The sequence below is a fragment of the Tetrao urogallus genome (genome assembly GCF_951394365.1).
Source record: "Tetrao urogallus genome assembly, chromosome: 12".
NCBI classification, from domain to species: domain Eukaryota; kingdom Metazoa; phylum Chordata; class Aves; order Galliformes; family Phasianidae; genus Tetrao; species Tetrao urogallus.
This window is the reverse complement of record NC_136825.1, coordinates 13058366-13077223: the sequence shown is the minus strand read 5'-3', so window position 1 is coordinate 13077223 and position 18858 is coordinate 13058366. Positions and strand designations below refer to the sequence as shown.

At 42.4% G+C, this 18858-nt stretch overlaps 1 protein-coding gene across 1 annotated transcript in view; it reads left to right on the top strand.

The window, feature by feature from the left end:
- The window catches only part of ZNF423 (zinc finger protein 423), a gene marked incomplete at both ends in the record, with an annotated part of 172888 nt that overhangs the window by 114935 nt on the left and 39095 nt on the right, over positions 1-18858 (top strand). The window contains one exon of the mRNA XM_079541314.1: positions 841-925. Within this exon, the coding sequence (XP_079397440.1) occupies positions 841-925 (85 nt within the window). The remainder of the gene's footprint in view (positions 1-840; positions 926-18858) is intronic.

The following is an 18858-nucleotide window of genomic DNA, read 5'->3' as shown; positions in this document are numbered from 1 at the left end:
GTTAAGATAACCTGCTCCCATGCAGCGACTGAGCATGCACATTAGACCAGAGCACAGTAGTCCTGCTTTGGGAAATGTCCAAATGTACAAGAGCTTAGCACTAGCCTTTTATTTTTTTCCTAACTTGGATGCCTATCTTGTCCTATGCATTTTCATTTCTACAAATGGTTTCTTGAATTTTTCACTGTCTTATAGCTCAAGTGCATGCACTGCTGTCAATCTGAGTCCAAACCCCATTTCTCCTATTTGAATAAATGCTTCATGTAATTGCTTCTTCACACTATCTCCTGATTTCTGCAGCTAAGCCTCCCTGGTATGACTTTGTGGCAGCGAACATTTGCAAGAGATTGTGCTAGAAAACCATTATCTGTGGTGATGCAGTTCTTCCATGATTTCTGATGGGAAACCAGTGCAAAATGTATTCCTCCTCCTGTCCTTCACTTCCCCAAATAACTATTATGTGTTTTCCTGCTGCTTTCTGTAAAGACGGAATTTTGTGAAAACAGAATTCTTTTTCTTTCACTCCACAGGAGCTGTTACTGTAATGGGTTAAAAGACATGAGCAATCTGATTATGGCCAAAGTACTCTAGCAGACTTTCAAGTGCTGTCATTTGAAAATGTTTTAAGTTGAAATTAAAGTTGTCTAAAAGCAGGCTGTTACATAGAGATTGCATGTATGGTCCCTGAAAGTCCGGCCAAAGTCGATATTTTGTTGGGGATGTAGGAGAGAACAGGGCTGAGTTGAGGGAAGTTGAAGCACGTAAGATGCTACATTTATGATCACACTTGCCTTATGCTACAGTGCAGTTTTCTCTAATCTCTTTTTGGTTATTAAACAGAAAAAGACCTATCAGTGCATCAAGTGCCAGATGACCTTTGAGAATGAGAGAGAGATACAAATCCATGTCGCTAACCATATGATTGGTAAGACATCCTTTAAACTAGGCCACTCATGGGCTGCTTGTTTTTTGCTACTCTTTGAAATTCACTATTCTAATAACTTGTTAATATTCATGCTGTAATTTATTTTTTTTTATCTTTCAAGGAAAATGATTTTGATGTAATGATTCTTCACTTCAAAGCTTTTTAAATATGTGGTTGTAAAAGTGTTACTGCTGAGCTTTTTTCCTTATCCTTTTGAGTCCTTGTCTAGCATTTTCATTTATATTAAAATCAAACTTTTGACAGTATCTTCCATTTGATAGCATAAATTTCTCTCTATCCACGTAAAAAGTACTTGCCAGTTGTCAACCACTTAGGAGCAATTATGTTTCAATTTTGTATGTCATGACATTGAATAGATTTAACTGCTAGCATTTTCCCAGCTAAATGTGGTGAATTCCTGAAGAACACTGTCAAAACAGAAAGCTTACAGAGTTATTTCAGTGGTTTTTTTCCTCTTTCCAACAATTCAGGACTTCAGAAAGTTCGACTTTTCAGATACAGAAGTTGTTTACAAAGCAGTGCCTGCTGCCTCTGTTACTGCCTGTCCTAGGAGTCTGAAGTAGCGTTATTGTAATGTGATGGGTTGTATTTCAGCTGCAGCTGGATGATTTCTTTTCTGATGAATGCAAAGAAATGTGTGTACAGATGTTAGGAATATATGTGTTGGCCCAAGAGGTCAGTTTACTTTGATGCATAGACCACAGAGGAGTTCCTTACAGATGCCACTGTCGGTGTATGTTGTATGAGATCCTCCATAGACCCTATAGCACACTTTATGTGTCTAAAATGTTCATGTGCAACATTTATCTCACGTAAGCATAGTGATTTTCCTTCAATAATTTTATATTTAGGAAACTGTTCTCCCATCAATGCATATATGTAACTCCTATTATCTTTGATTTGAACTATGCATAAATATCAGAGAGTGAGAGAGAGAGAGAGAGAGAGAGAGAGAGAGAGAGAGAGAGAGAGATGCAGACTGACACAGTATTCACCCCCCCTGCCCTCACATGAGAGATATATGTGTCAGTCACAATAATTTTCATTCCAGAGCCAGGCAGGAGTTTCAAGTCAATGTCAAGCAGGTTAAGATGAAGATATCTAAAAATGTTTGCTTTTGTAGCAGGTGTTAATGTAATCTCTTGTTTGCAAGCTTGAAGAGTGAGATCCTTGTTAATTGGACCACAGTGATTTCATACAGCTCCCCCCTAGAATTTTTTAGTAAAAGCCTGAAAGAAAGGAGTCCGTGGGAAAGCTTATCGCTTCAGCCCGAGTTGTGATACAGTAAATGATCGCTGATCTTTAAATTCATAGCTCATGAAATGTTGAATTAAGGTTCTACTTGATTTGAGAGAGGAATTCTTTCTCCTTCTGGAAAGAAGTGATTTCTTTACAGTGATTGATGTGTGAAGTTTATCTATTTATATCTCCAAATTACTGCTGTCTGGAATAATGCATGATGATGTATATGTCATTAGAAGTTTCAGTATTGGAGAGCTATTGGGAAGCAACACTGCTGTAAGTCAAAGGAGGCTGAGAAAAGTGTGGTGCTGTGGTTTGTGAAAACTGTACTTGCTGTTTCCTTGAATCTGTGCATAAGTTCTAACAGGTATTTCAAAAAAGCCTGTATAAAAGCAAAGGTATACATGGACTCAGTTCCACATACCTAGGACATTGTAAGTGCCAGAATGGTAAGAGAACAACTGATCTTTCTGCTTAGGGATCATGTCTTTGTGTCTTTTTACTGAGAGGTGGGCTGAGGACATTCATGCAGTCATCTCTTCTTATGGTGGAGTTTGCGGAAGAGGGAAGTATAGAAACCTCTGGTGAGGAGCCCTCTTCCTCCTGCTGTGGAGGAGCTCAGCCTGTTCACAGGTTCTTGGCCCTCTTCGGGACATGGGGCTGCCTCCAAAATCGTGGTGTCAGTGAGTCTCCTGTCGGCATTTGCTCTTTACTGGGGAATGCTGCATCTGGGAGGTGAGGCTAGGTGCCTTGGTTTATCCACCAATAAATCCTGTGAAGATTTTTGGTGATAATTTGCGTAGTGCTGTCAGCAGAGTGATGGATTGCTTCCTGGGCTTGCTCCTGTGGCCTTTGTTCAAAGCCTGAGAGCCTTAATCCCTTTCACAGGCTGCAGGAGAGATAAGCACGTGCCTTGCTACCGCTCGGCTACCTCATTGATGGTACAACACGGAGTGGAAGAGGTTTCCTTGGTGTTAGGCCGAGCTTTGTCAGACGGCAGTGAGAGAAAGAAGCCGATTCATCTGTTCTGTAGGTCTGTGTCACAGCAGTTGCTAATGTCACTGTTAGTGCAAGACCTACACCCAAGGATTTGTTTGTGTCACGATCCTGAAGTGAGCATTGAGGTGCACAGGGACTGGGGAGACCCTGCTCTTGGGTTGTGCCTGCTAAGGAGCTGGCATCTGGCTCACTGACATGAACTTGTTCGTGTCTGCCTGAAATTAAGGTGTCTGCTTTAATATAGTCATTGAGGTGCCGTCTGGGGAAAATGAATGATTGATAACCAATCTAAGATAAGAGTTTGAGTAGGATAAGCATTTCCAGGGAGAGGTTTTTATCTCATTTGAATCTGAAGTGAGCGAAGACAATGAAGTTAGCCTTGACATGTAGTTTTAGGTAATAAAAAACACACTTGGCTTTGATAATCCAAGACCTCTCTGCTGCACTTTCTTCTCATACTTTGCAAAACACAAAATCAATAGTTGACAGATGTCCTAAACGCTTGCTTACAGTTTCATTCTGCTCAAGTGACTGTCAACAAAGGAATCCCCGATCTGTAGGCGTGATGCCCCCTAAGTAGCAGTGTCCATACTGTTATTAAAGATTTCGGTTATTTCTTACATCATAGCTGTGGAGAGTGCCTCCAGTGGAGTTGGCTGTCCCTCCTCCACCTCTCAGCTCTTCAGCTGGAGTCAGAGGCCCTGCTCATAATTCATGGATGTCGGGGGTTCTTTTTTTCAAAGCAATATGCAGGGAATTTCCAGTGCTACTCCCATGCACTGCTTTGAAAAATTACCCTTCTGCACTCTAGCCCTTCATATCCTGTGCACAAACACAGAGGCATATTGGGTCCTGTACAGGGTCCCTGGAGAAGGAGCGGGCTGGATCTATCCTTGAAGGAGGTAAATGGTGGATGTTACGTTTCATTTTACACTGGGGCCTGTAGGAGGGCTGGAAGCAGCAGAGCAGATCTCTTCAGCTGCAGTTAGACAGGATAGGATCTATTTAGAAATGTTTTCAGCCTGGGGTGGGGGAGGGCAAGGAGGGGGCTTGGGGTGGAATTTGTAGAGAGTAGAGGTCTTTGAAACATTGCACTGATTGGGACTCCTTTGAAACTTGTCCACACGCACAGAGAGGGGATCCCCCTTTGAAACATTTACAGGCGCTGGGGAGTCCACTTGGGAGTATATCAAAAACTTTCAGTACTCCTTGCAGCCTCTGTACTTGCTTACCTCCTGTTGCGCTGACCTGGCAATGTTTAAAGCTTCTCCCCCTTATCTCCCCACCTTCTCCTGCCTCTGATGTGCATGCAGTCTCTGTTAGATGCAGGAAGATGGGCGTACGCAGCCGTGGGCTCTATGGGGGGCAGTGCGCAGCCATGGCAGCAGCCAGAAGCACAGAAATCTGTTAATGCAGCTTTTCTCTTGTGGTTTTGGGAGCTGAAGAACTGGAATTCCCTATCCTCTAGCCACTGCTAAGGGCCCAGCACATGTGGGCAAGGGTTGCCGAGGGGCAGGGTCCAGCACCTGCATCCCACAGCTTCTCTGGAGCTGGCAGAGGAAAAGCCTAATGGCTCAGAGTTTTGCTGATGATTTTACACGTGTCCCACAGCCGGGCAGGGTGCCCTAATTCTTGTGTCTCAGGCTGCATACAAAACCTCAGGCTCGTTGCCCTCCAAGCATGTCTGGTGCCACAGTGTCAAGAAGCAGAGCATTCAAATCTGTGCTGAGGCTCTGCCCTGCATGAGGAGCAGCCGTGGACATAGCAGTACTTCTGTGCCGTTTTTAGAGGGAGTTGTTTTCTATTTTCTATTGTTTTCTAACATTCAGAAAAGATGAATGACTCTTCCCACCTTTCTTTCTCCCTTTATCTGCAAAAGTCTCCTGGCAAACACACACAAGAAGCTCAATTGCAGCGCGGTTAATGCCAGAACACAGAAACTAATTATTTCTGGCTGTGCTCTAACAGCAGAATGACTTCAGCATCCTCCTGCCCCACGCTGCAGAGGAGTACAAGCATCCGTGGGCTCGAGAGAGCCGCCCGCAGTCTGCCCGACCCTTCAGGCTCGGCTGCTCCTTCCAGCGCTGCTCCCGTCCCTACACGTGTGCATGCTCTGGTCAGCCTTGCGGCGTGGATGTGGCAGGAGGAGTGGGCTGGCGGTGCGGATGGAGGAGGGGGCGCGGGCTGGCTGCGGTATGCGCGAGGCAGAGCGGGAGGCCCTGCTCCGTGCTGCGAGAGCCGCCTGGGAGCTGAGGGAGTGCTGCAGGGAAAGCTTCCAGGAGTCACACTGAAATTGTTCTGGGGTCTGGTTCCTGGACTGCTGTCCAAATAAATATCTCCTTGTTTGATGTGATGGGGACAGCCGTGTTAAACAACTGCGTTCGGAGGAACGGGGAGAATTTTCTAAGCGCTGCCCCAAGCTGTGGCGTGTTGTACACTGTGTGTAATGGAGGGCTGCAAGTATCTAAATTACCTTTCCTGCCCTTGGAGATCATGTTTCAAGCTCTGGAGTTGCTCTGCCAGAATTAAACACAAAACAGGGGGGTAACATCCATCCACAGTTGTTTTCTTTCAGATGCGTAGAAGTATTTAAGAAGAAAAAATTACCAAATACAGGTTAGGTATATTGTTACTTGTAGGTTTGTTGCTCTTAAGAGCACTAGTAAGTACAGAAGTATTTTTTCAAAAGAAGCAGTTGAGAAAGCTGCTTTTATGTTCTGGTAATCAGTAGGTGATACCAAGCAAGACGGAACCAGCAGAGAAGGAGCTGAGGTAGTGTTCAAAACCAGACATAGACCAAGATGCACACAATTATGTTTTCTGTTTAAAAATTGAAGCGAGCAGTTTCCTTTTGATTTAAGAAATTGTTGTTTCATAATTCAGGTCATATCAGAGTTTCTAATGTATATGCTACTATTCAACAGAAAGTGGGACTACTTTTGGGTGTTTTTAACTCCTGCTTGTCACAGAACATTCTAAGTGCATGTGCATATGAAAAGGATGTACGTGAAAATGGTTTTTGCAGCTTCAGCATTATGCATGAGGAAATATTAACCCAGAGCATCCCTGATGAGGATGTGATGCATTTCCCATTGTAGGATCTGATCCTTTGGAGCACTTTGTTCCCTTTCCTCATTGGTTTGGGTGCTGGGAAGGCTAATGCTTTTCAGAATCTTTCTCACTATAAAATATAATTTATATGCAGTATACGTAGTTAATTGAGAGAGAAGGGTGATTTTAATTCTTCTAAAATTCCCTTTTTTGTGTGGTGTTTGTTTGACATGGCACATGAATTCCAATTGATTTAAAGTTTAAAGGTACTGTTCGGTAACACCTTCCCTTCCATTTAGATACTGTCAGGACATTGTGTCCTGAGACTGAACTGTTTTAATTCTTGAGGGAAACTCTTCAGATCGAGCACTCGTGTTAGTTAAAGCGTCTGCGTGGTAGCAATGATGATGACATTGCAAAGCACTGCCTTGGTAGTAGTTTTCAGGCATTAAGGCAAATAGTAATGTGCCAGATTGTTTTTGAAGCATCAGATGCATATTATCAACAGGAACATATTTCTGAACTCGACAGCTGTATGTGTGAATTAATTATGGACACATTAGGAACTGAAAAATATATTTTTAACTTTGATGTTTGTAAAGCATGTTCCTAGTAATTGCTCTTTTAATGCAGAAACGGAAGGTACAACCTTCGTGTATTTACCCAGTGCTTGCTTAAATATCCAAGCCTACGTGGACCTGCTTTAATTAGCAGTATGTGCTAGAATTCCGTGTTGCAGGGGCTGGCTATTGCGAATGACCAATTTTAGGGAAGATGAGCTGTAGTGGTGAGCACAGCCTGCAGTCTGCACAGCTCTCCCGCACTGCCAGCCCGTGCCCTGGGCTGGCTGCAGCCTGCAGGGCCGCTCAGAGCGGGGCTGGGGCTGTGCCCGCTCCCAGACAAAGGCTGTGCTGCTGCCAGCAGGCCCATCCGTCCCCGCTCCAGCCCTGAGCCCAGGGCATTTTCATTCTTCTCACTGCCTTGAGCTGTAAGCGCTTGTGCAAGTACTTAAATAACATTGTAAGGAGTGTAGTGCATAAAAGCTAGAAATGTTCCAACACAAACTTACTGTTTTTGAAGTGTAGTCACACCGAAAGCCAAATAACCGTTGTTAATGGGTGGAAGATGCTCTCTTTAGTGCAAACAATATCGGCCCCTAAGATAATTCAGCACTTAATTGGTCTCTTACTTTGAAACTGGTTTAATAAATTGTGTATTTACTGTCGCTCCTTCCCAAGGCCTGGAAAATTCATTATCCAAAATCACAATAATTTTATCCAGTCACGCTGTATAGATGTGGCCTCCTGCAATTGTTATCTATGCATATTTGTTCATAAAATTTACTCCATTTCATGAGAATGTGTTTTGTTTCACTTGTTTATCTACAAAGAAGGAAATAGCATTTCCCTTAATGTATTCATTCACATTTTCCTTTTGCATTTTTCATTTCATTTACAACTTGGTAATAGTAGTTCAGTTTTCACTGACATTTTTATAGCTGCTATGACAACATTCCTGTTTTGCATGATACATGCATAATCGGCTATGATCCCAGTTTCACATTGCTTTCATTCTTTCTTAACTGTGTTAAAATTCCTTGCAGCCTCCAAATTCAATTTTCATAGGCAGTTGTGATTACACCTGTTTAAACATTTTCCTGGTAGTTTCATATGTATTCATAAAGGCAGCAGTTGATAAAACACCTTTTCTGCAATCAGTCAGAGCCTTAAGTGTGATTTTTCTTCAGAGTAATCATTAGCAAACACTTCAATCTGTTCCCAGTCTTATCAATATCATAATAGCTGGACAGCATGGCAAAAAATGCTGTCCTTCAGTAAACTCTGCCTTGTGTAGCAGCGATTGTCCTGAATGTGTAACTTGTTCTTCGTTTTTGTAGATGCCATTAACCTCGAAAACTGCTGTACTTGTGCATTTAATACTTTGCAGAGATGCTTCCTGCCTGTTTCTCAGATGTTTTGTGTGTGTGGCCGTGTCTCTTCAAGTTCACAAATTTCTTAGTCCTTCTTTGCTAGTATTGAATGTGGAAAAAAAAAGAAGCAAGTTCTCACCATATGGGGTTTCGGTTCTCCCTGCAGATGGCAAAATGACTCCACTGCTTCCCAGCGGAGAGGTCAGCACCCCTCTGTGTCCTACTTTCCAGCAACAAACACCAGAATATTTCTTGGGGGCTGGGGAGCGAACCCTCCCTCATTTCTAGGTGTGGACTTCAGACTTGATAGGAATGATGCATTAAGGAAGTTCATCCAGTGTGAATTCCAGGTGTTAACATCTCTATCCGCTCTGTCGTAAGATCAAGGTGGTTAGGATCTGTCTGTGGGAGCTTTTTAACAGATAGCAGCCTTGTCTGGAGCAAGTAGGTATTACCCCCATTTCTTTCTTATCTGCCATACAAATCTGTCGGTTTGGAAACTTCAGGTGCCTTTCTGTGAAAGGTAGGTGTAAAATGAAAAATAAATGAGGAACAAAGGAATGAATGGAAAATCCATATTGGGTTAGCTAGGAGTTAGTGGCAGAGTTATAGAATATTCTTTTTACCTCTTTCGGGAAATCTTGACAAGATTCCAGACCATTTCCAGTCAGGAAAAAGGAAAAATAAAGTATATCGTATTAGTAAACTATAAGAAAATTCATTCTCTGCTAATAAAATCCTGGATTTCATTTTTTAAAGACTTTGTTTGATATCCAGCACTTCTGAGCACCAAACCCAAAATGTTTATTTTTTCTTCTTCTGTTGATTTTAATAAAAGTCCCTGGTTTTGAGTTGGGTACTGCTTACATATGCTGATCCCTAACTCTGCAGTTATTGGACTGAAATGGCTTGCCTGTATGTTAAGGTCCACATTTGTTCCTCCTGTTACTTGGTTGACTTCAAAGAGAGGCAGTTGGCCCATTGCCTTTAATTACAGTTCAAACTAAACAGCGCCCCTAACCTTGGGGAGGATTTAATCTGGTGTATTAGAACAAGAGATTACAACTGATATTTCTGTTTTTTCCTAGCTGGTAAACAAGTCAAATTGAACACAGACCTCCCTGCACACTCCTGCTTCTATGGGTACTCACATGGCTTTTTAAATTTTTTTTCCCCCGCATTTGTAATTGGAAACTTTTCTATGCAGAGCGTCTTTGCAAATTACTTCCATGAAAGAAGCCTGTGTACATTATTTAAGTGCTTTTACCTTTGTCAGTGTGTCAAGGCTCCCAGCACAGGTAAAGCCTTTGCACAAATTGCCTTTGCTGTTTGCACCAGCAGTGTTTGCTCACTTGAATTATCACATTTTTGTCACGGACTCCTTCTGGTTCTATCTGTTAGTGAGTTTTGGCAGTTCGAGGCCTTTGGAAGTAACAGAGTTTTTTAACGGAACGTTTGAACTTTGCACTTTCATTGTGTGCCTTTTTTCAAAACAAATTCCTTTAATTAAAAAGTCAAGAAGTTGCCATTCTTGCAGGAGGAGCAGCTGCTGTGTGGCTGTGCGCTGAGCCTGAGGAGGGTGGTGGGAGCTTGGCCGTGTCCCACTTCCCCACAGGAGTGCCGAGCTTTTAAGAACTGGCAGTGCTGTTGTCTGCCATGTTGAAACAACAAGAAGCTGAAGATACGCGTCCTTCTTTGTCAGTTGAAATATTGACCTTTTCCTGGTGAGAAATTATGATTTTAGAAACCAAAAAAACTTTTTTTTTTTTTGTCCTATTATAACAAAAAAAAACATGCCACAACTGCTATGTAAAAGTACCACGGTCCTCAGAAGACTGAGCTCCACAGCAAGCCATAAAACCTTCCTGTTCATCCTGTTTGAACAATCATAGTTGGCTTCTCCTTGCCTCCTGCTTCCCATGGGGACAGGTCCAGAACGGTTTGGCCACGTGCTTCCTTCATTTGCTCCTCCTGCACTGGTGAAGAGGAGCTGAGAAATGTCACTGCAGAAAAGAAGTCCATAACACACCGCTGATGTGCATAAATCAGTCCATTGGCCAGTCACAGCCTGCTGCACTCCATTTAATGAGGAGTATATTTATTCTGTATTCACAGGCCTGACTTTTAGTATGATTCGACCTAGGCAAATCCATTGGTTTCAAGTTTTGTGCCAGGTAGGGTTTGGGTGTTTTAAAATGACAATATCAGCTGGCACGGTTGGCTTGTCTTCTGTTGTGATGTTTTGCACACATCAGTTACATGTTGTTGTATGGACAAATATTTCCTAAACCCCATGACTGTGAGTTATATCCAGGAATAAATATTGGCAACAAAACTTAAATGATGAAACCTTATGGAATGAATGGTAACTGATTCAAGCTGGGCCGGATATAGATAGCAAAAGCTGAGGGAAGAAAGTACTCAAGTGACATCTTCTCCTTTTTTAATTTTCTAGTTAAGGATGTATTTAACTTTTGACCTTTTTGGTTCAGTATTTATGCTTAAAATGTAGGATTTGTGAGAGAAAAAAGAGGCAAAACAACCACTCTACCCATCTAAAATCTTTTACAATCATTAATAAGCTTCGAAGGAACAGGAAATTTACATTCTGAGATTGAGTTTCTAGATTAGTTTATACTTATGTATTTCTTTATACTTACATGTTTGAAAACCTGATGGGAGACAGCTGATATTTTAAGCTAAGCTTTTTCAAGTTATATGTCCTTTGATATAGTTTAGCAAAGAAAATTTAAAAACCTATGCTGAAAAAGCAAGCTATAGTTTTTCTCTTTTTCTTTTTTTTTTTTTTTTTTTTGTAATTACAATAATTATAGTGATATGCTCTGAAATTTAAACACAGCCTTTTTAACTTTTTCTTTCATGTTTTAAAAAATTACATAGTCATGCAGAAATCCAATGCTACGAAAATATGTAAGGTGCCAGAAAAGTTACACGTGTTATTAGAGTATTACTAAAAGTAGAGATAGGTTCTCCTTGTATTTTCATTGAAGCTCAAGGATTATTTTGATAGCTGTGTTAATTGTGTCAGTCTTCATGGATGTGATTGTTGAGGCATCCGACATCTGTGTGCCTGTGACAAGGGCATTTGGAGCTGTCGGAGTCCTTGGTTCTCAGAGATTTCTGTATGTAAGTGTTCAGCTTCGAGTGTCAGAACAGCCACATAGAATTGGTGGATGAGGGGAAACTTGCTAGGGATTTTCTGAACAGCCAGTCTGGAAACTGTAACTTGCAGTTGCTTGTAAATGCTTCATTGCTAAGCAGCTCAAGATGGAGAAAGTTAGCAGTTCTGGAGCTCCATGCAGACATTGCTTGTAAACTGTCAACTAGTGCATGGTTTGTGTTTTGTGCACAAGTCATCCCTGCAATTTAAACACTGGTGTTCAGTTTTAAGGCAGATACACATTTGCCGTACAGTGTGTAGGGCCAGATTTATCTACAAAGGTGTGGGTTGCTTACCTCTATAACTACAACTTCGTGGTTCTTTTCTTATTAATGACTGAAAATATTGGAGTTTGTTTTTCCTTTCATTGGAAATACACATAAATCATAAATGTACAAGGTGTAATTATATCTATCTTTCATCTTTATTCTTGTTTGAATGTGGCTTACTGGTAAAGGATTCTCGAGACCCAAAGAATGGACACTAAATGGCCTAATCATAGTGGTTCCCCATTTTCCTAAGGCTTAATCTGGGGAAGTGGCTGCCATTTGCAGGCTAGCAAAACAGTAAAAGCACATCATTGTACACAGCATTTTTTTGGACAGCTGTATAAAAATGGCAACACACTGTGAAATCCATTAACAGTAAAACATGTTAAATTCAGCAAAATGCATCTCATGTGGAACACTGAATAAGAAATTATAGTCTGAGTTTTACTAGTTGGTTATCGGAGTCTGTCTTGAATGAAGAGAATCAAATTTTTTTCCATGCGTCTGCCTATAATAACAGCAGATGCTGTACACTGGACTTGGAAACTAGTGTGCGCCTGTAAGGCTTTGCCCCAGTACTTTTCTGCAAGGTTTTCACATACCTAATCTTCATGTCCACTGGGAGCCCTGGTGGCAGTCCTTGCTCAAAAAGCTCCTGTTTGCATGCTGGGGCTCACCTGTGCTCACTAGCATTGCTTGAACAGTTCAGGAACATTTGCACAAATAAGCTTAGTGGGATGCAGGAAGAAGAGCTCAAACTGGGAACAGATTGACTCATCTCCCTTAACTGACTGCCAGTGCCAGCAAGGACCTCCGTGTGGGCAACCATGAGTAGGTCCTTTGGCTTTTGTGGGATTCCCTGGGTGGGTTTTGTTCTGCGCGTAGTAAGATTTTTCAAGATTTCAAGATTTTTTCAGGATTTCAAGGTTTTTTTCAGTAATATCATTTTTCAGATAAGTGTATAAAATTTCAAAAAATCTCTCGCAAAGTGTTCTGCATTTCCATTGTTCCTGTTTAACTACGAGATGTTGTTCATCAAGATAGGATGCCATTAAGTATTCTGGTACAGAAAGGAAAAATGAGTTTACTCTTGCTTGGTGGAAAATGAAATAGCCATGTTAACTTTAGCTCTTATCATGAGATTAAAAGTCTAATGGGGAATAGTGTCATTTTCAGTCTTCAAAGCCAGCATCAATGACCTTTTCAGAGTTTTAACTTCAACTGCCTAATGATTTCTCTCCTAGAAAAAGCAGAAAAAAGTCTTTTCCTTGCCAAGGAAATGAACAAATGGATGGATAAAGTTAACTGTATGTTGGAGCCGGCTAAACCGCTTTTGGTCATATTTAACACCAGCAGATGGGAGGTGGCTTCCAGGCTGTATTGCCCACGTCACCCCAGAGCACAAAGCCGAAGAGCCAGGGCAGGAGGGCAGTGTGGGGTCAGCCCCCTCGTCTGCCTGCACACCCCGGTGCTGGCGGCCCTGGGCAGTGGCTGTGGCTGCGGGCACTGGTGGCTCTGCGCGGTGCTGCTGGCCCTGGACAGCCCTGTCTGCGCATGCCGCTCGCCCCGGGCTGGCTCGGTGTCACTGGGGGCTCGTTTCCTGTGTAGGAACACTGGAATTTCTTGGTGCAGTTCCTGTTTGCGTTTGCAGGCTTGTGCTCTTGCTCTTTTGCCAAGCTGGCAGCGCACAAGGGTGACTTCCTGCGCAGGGATGTAGAAGTGATCCTATGATTCTTCCTCTGCAGCCACTGGGAGATAAAAGCCAGGACATCGGGGACTGCAAAGAGGGAGCCAAATTATATTTATAATATTAAAGTGAGTGCATTTGTGGTTTTGCCGTTCTCTAGGGTTTTTCATAAGTAGAAAAACATGAATTAGCATTTTCCATTTCCATATATTGACTGGAAAAATAGCCTGCTCTCAATTAAGACCTATAGCTTTTGGGATGTATGCAACAATTTTATAAAATATTTACAGCAAAATTTGCATTTTACATGGCAATACAGTATTTCTTGTGTTTAGTGGAAAGGACTTAGCCTAACAGAGGAAATTCATCCAGCCTACCAAAAGGAAAATAAGTCTAAAATTGGTTGTTAGCATTGGCACTGAGGAGCGCCCAGTGCAGGCTGTTACCTCCAGCCATCACCCGGGGTCACTTTCCCCACAGCTGTCAGTCACACCGCTCCCTGTGCAGAGCCATCGCTGCCCCTTTAAATCTGCCTTTGGAAAAGGCTGTGGCTTTGTGCTAGACAGATAAGTAGAACATTTTTTTCCAAATGTAAATGCGCACTGTAAAGAACATAGCTATTTCCTGGATAATTTGCAGTTGTATATTTTATGTTAATTTCACCGAAAATATTGCACCCCTGCCAGGTTTAGTAGAGGCTCACTGTGATATGAATAATTTCTAGCGAATCATTTTTTTTCTTCATTTAAGATTTGGCACCTTTTTAAGATTTTAATAATAGCAACAAGGAGGAAGATTTAGAACAAGTGAAACATTAGAGCCAAAGAAATTCACATTGAGAGCTAATGTAAAATAGCAAGAATAATTACATGGAAAACAGTTGCCACAGATGTTTTTCCTTGTAATGTAATAACTATTTACTAAACTGTTTATTTTAGGCCCTTGGTTTACAATAAAATATTTATACATGCTCTGCTGTAATAAAAAAATATTGACAAAATACTATAGAGATTTTTAAAAGACAATTAGTATTCCTCTGTCTAATGGCAGCGTTGCAGCCACTGCCAGCCCTGCCCCTCTCTGTGGCAGCAGGGCAGCAGCATCCCGGGGGCTGAGCACTCGCAGAGGCCGTGGGCTTGTGCAAACTGTGGGTAAATGGCTGGGGAACGTGAAATCTCATGCTATAGGCTGAGGAAGCACACTTTTCCTCTTTGTTTAAATAAGGAAAACCTGGTTCTATCCTGAAATAGTATATAATTAAGCTGCGTCTTGTCTGAGCAAAATGTGACTGCTTTAGGAGCAAGTTTGAAGTTCAGGGTATCAGAATCCTGAATGTTGTTCCTAAAGCCAGTGTGGCATGGCGGCTGCTCTGAAGTAGTGCCTGTGCCATCCCTAACCCTGCTGCTCGATTCTGCTAGAGCCACGCTTGTCAGGCACTTGGTAAATGAAGTTACGTGCCTGTGAAGTGCTGCGTTGGTGCAGTGTGGGTATCAGATGTGTGGTGTGGCAGAGCCAGAGCCTACTGAGTAACTTCAGCAGCGTTGGAAGGCCTGCAGATGGTACTTTCCACAGGCAGCCTTAAAGTGTATGTTCTTGCCTTCATGCGCATATAGAAGAAGGTTTTATTTTCAGATGTCTATTGTGTTACGTTATAAGATCTTAACATAAAGTAGTGTCGCATCAAGAAACTTCTGTGCCTCTCCCTGCTGCCTGCTGCATAATGACAGATTTTAGGTTTTTTCCAGAATCGATGTACATCTTTTAGGGTGACCTGTTCCTTTCACTGTGCTGCCAGCACACAGCAATTTTAAAAGAGGCCTTGAGGCAAAAGACAAAATATCTGTAGTTTTGTGAACAGAAGCCCTGCTACCTGTTTGCATTTGAGTAACAACCATGATAGAAGAACCCAAAGTCTGCAATGTGAATGAAGGCTGCACAGGTGGATCTGGATGCCCAGCACTGGGAAGTAGGAAGATTTCAGTACCTACCTCTGAATCCGTATCTAGCAGTACAGGCTCTACTTTCAGGCAGACAAGTCCCTTGAGTTTCCATGCTAGCGCATTGTGAGCTTTATCATTACAGAAGGAACAGGGTAGCAGGCTTGTGAAATGATTGGGAAAATGAATTTAAAATACATGTATGAACCTCTTTTCCTGATGAAACTCATAATTCTCACCTGTTTAACAACTGGTAGCGTTGACGATTTAGATTTTAGTCATACTTGGTTACAACATTCAAAAAAGGGGTAGAGTGGAAAACTGCAAGCTTGAGAACTAAAACTGAACAAAAGAGGGAGCTAAGAAATCTAAAATGTTCAGTTTTAAGGCAGAATAATCATGGTTACCAGATCCCTTTTGTTGGAAACAGACTTTCTGCAGGTTTGACTCATACACAGAGGCCAATGTGTGTGAGAGGTCCATGAGCCTTGTAGCATGCCATGCACAACCACTAAGTGCCCTTCCCAGGGTTTGCCCTTGAGGAATCTAGCTGCGGCAGCTTTTTGATCATTAAAATTTGGCTGTTCCTATGAAAGTCTAACTTAATAGAAAGATAACTTGGTATCAAGCTTACAGTAAGAAAATAAACGGTGTAATACGTGCAGTATTTTCTGTAAATTAAACGAAGTTTGGGTCTGGGCTCATTGCCTCGTGCTGCCTTCCTGCCTGTGAAGTGTTGATACAGGCGCAGCGCTGCCAGGCCGTGCAGTTCCTTCAGTACAGCGCCTTTTGAGTCATCAGTAGGCTCCACAGCTAGCATGAAGGAAAACAACGGGATTTGCGCTTGGAAATCAGCAGTGCTCGGCACACACAGTATTTTTTTTCAAGGACTGTGTTATTGTGTAAGCTAATGATTTTGTTTTTAAGTTATATTCTCAGGGGCATGGATATCCAGAATAATCAAGGATGTACTTTTACTGCCGATCCTGTGCAGTTAGGTCTCTGGTGGAGAAACCGGGCCGATTGCAGCACTTGAGCTTTGGATTAACCCCTGCTTAGTAACTTGACTTCCTGGTGCTGAATAGATTTCTAGATTGATATGTGTTACCTATGTGTAAATTAATTTAAATGACATTAAATTAGTCAGTTCCTTTCCCTTGTGCCTTTAGAAGGCCATTTAGTGTTTGTCATAGTCAAAGCCATTATCTGTGCAAGCAGTTTTGGAAACGAAGTACGTCTGCTGTGGTTCTGCCCTCTCCAGACAAGCCTGGCTCACCTGGTGGCCCCCAGCTGTGGTAGAGCAGCAGCTTGTCCTGTCCCTGGGACCCAAGGGGAATCCCCTGTGGGTATGTGCAGCACAAGGATGGGGTGGGATATCCAGTGCGTGGCTCTGAGAGGGAAGGAGAGCATGTGTCAAGAGTTTGCATTATTTTTTTGTTTGCGGAGAGGAGTTCAGAAATTTTCCACTAAAATTGGTACTTCTGCATAGAAAAGTAACATATTAAGAGAGGAAAATGAAGGAGCAGGGCAAGACAGAGGAAGCCTATGAAAGGAGTTCTTTCTGCTCTTTTGAAATACACGTGGTGTGAGTTAGAGCACAAACCCTTTCAAATATTCTCAAAAAAGCTTCACCTAGTGTCCCTACCATAGCTTTGCATATAAGGAAATGACTGTGGAGAGCGTTATTCTAATAAAGTGTTGGCTGTCAGTGTCTCGTACTGGGTCGGGAAATGAGTTCAGAGGAGCAGATTTTGCTGAAGAATGTCTCCAATTTTCCCTTGGAACTACACTTCTAGGGTTTTTGAAGGTTTATGTATTTCACAGTTCAGATTTTCATTTTAGCTTTTCATTTGCTGCTTGGGATTTTTATTAATTTAGCAGCATTCATTTAAGTTGATCCAGCTCTTTATATCATTTCCAGCTTGAAATATTAGTTCAGAGATAAGCTGTGTTATTAAATGCTTAATCTTGAACACTTGTCTTATTTGGTAAGAATTATCTTTGAGAAGTAGGTAAAGAGAAGCTGACGACTGGTTTTCAGGCTGCTGTAACTGGAGTAGCCCAAGTCCTGGTTTACAAAGGTTGGCATCCCTTCAGTTTGCCATCGCAGCAGCTGGACTTCATTAAATGCTGGTGTTAATTACTGGGAGATCGCTGGTTCAGTATGCATACAGCAGCACTTGGGGTGACATGCAAAAGAAGGGTCACCTTGACATGGAAGCTTACAAAAAAAAAGGAAAAAGAGCAGGGCCGTTGCTAATTCTGTAACTGCTTTTAGTGCAAAGCGACTCCGAGAGCAGCACAGCGAGCACTGCCACATGGTCACAAGGAATGTTTTAATTGCTCCTGCCACTGAGTAGTCTGGGAAGGAATGTAGGCGCAGTGCTGGCTAACTTGCCTTACAATAAAGGAAGATGTGAATGTCATATTTTCTGTGTGTGGTACAAAAGAGAGAGGAAATTCTTTTTTTTTTTTTTAATTCTCCAGAGTTTTCAAGCCATGTGCAGTATAGTTTGAAGAGAAATTATTAATAATTTCGTACACCGTAAATAGTATTCAGTGGAGAAAACCTGTCAAGAGTTTGTATCTAAGGGAGAATGTTTAGGGGACGGATGTCATGGAGAGGAACATAAACCTTGCTGTGTCCTGCAGCCAGCAGTGCTGGGGTGGTGTGGGCACCCGGCCGTCACCGGCCCTGCAGAGGAGCGCTGGCTGTAGCTGTGCCGTGTGCCTCACCGGGCCAGGCGGGGAGGGTGGGTGCGAGGACATTGGTGGAGAATTAGGTTATTGCATTTCCTCCTTAATTCTTCATCAGGGCTGCCGCCTCTATTTTCTGCAGAAAAATCAATGCATTCTGATTCTGTAATTTCCCATGGTGCCTCGCTGGGCGCGCGGCGTGCCATGGGAGGTGACATATCCGGTCATGGCAGCTTGAACTCTTTTTTCCAGTGAAAGAATTCATTGGAATTTCACAACCTTTGCGTGCTTTTGTGAAAACACTCATTTGTGTTTGCGCCAACCCGCTAATGGCGGATGCCGGGGCTCGCGAATCCCACCTACATTCGGTGCTCGTTATGGCATGGAATGTGCCGTTAATAATGCATCTGTGAAACTCAGCTGCGAGGGAGCCAAGTAATTATCCCACCATAGCGTTCCCTGCTTCAGTGTCATCACAACTGGGGCTTCATTAAAAGTCCTAACAGTAGAGATGTTGTGTGGTGCAGCCTGTATATATATTTTTTCATTTAAATTATCAGCAATGCCATGGCTCAGAGGTAATTTGACTTTTTGAAACCGCGGAGCCCCTGTGAATTTCCTTCCTCCTCTCCCTCTCGCTGCCGCACCAGCTGATCAGCCCCAGAAGAACAAAAGGTTTATCTGAAGCTATGAAGCATATATTCACCAGCTTCTGGCGTCTAGATAAAGAAAAAAAATCAAAGTACTCCATTGAACATGTTAATACTGAGCAAAATGCACACAGCCAGACACTAAACCTTTACAGGGATTTGGGCATTTGAAAAGTGATACTCTGATCAGGTCTTGAGTTACTTGCCTTAGCATAAAGTAGAGCAGCATCATGAAATAATATAGGCTTTTAAATAAATGGAAAGCTTAA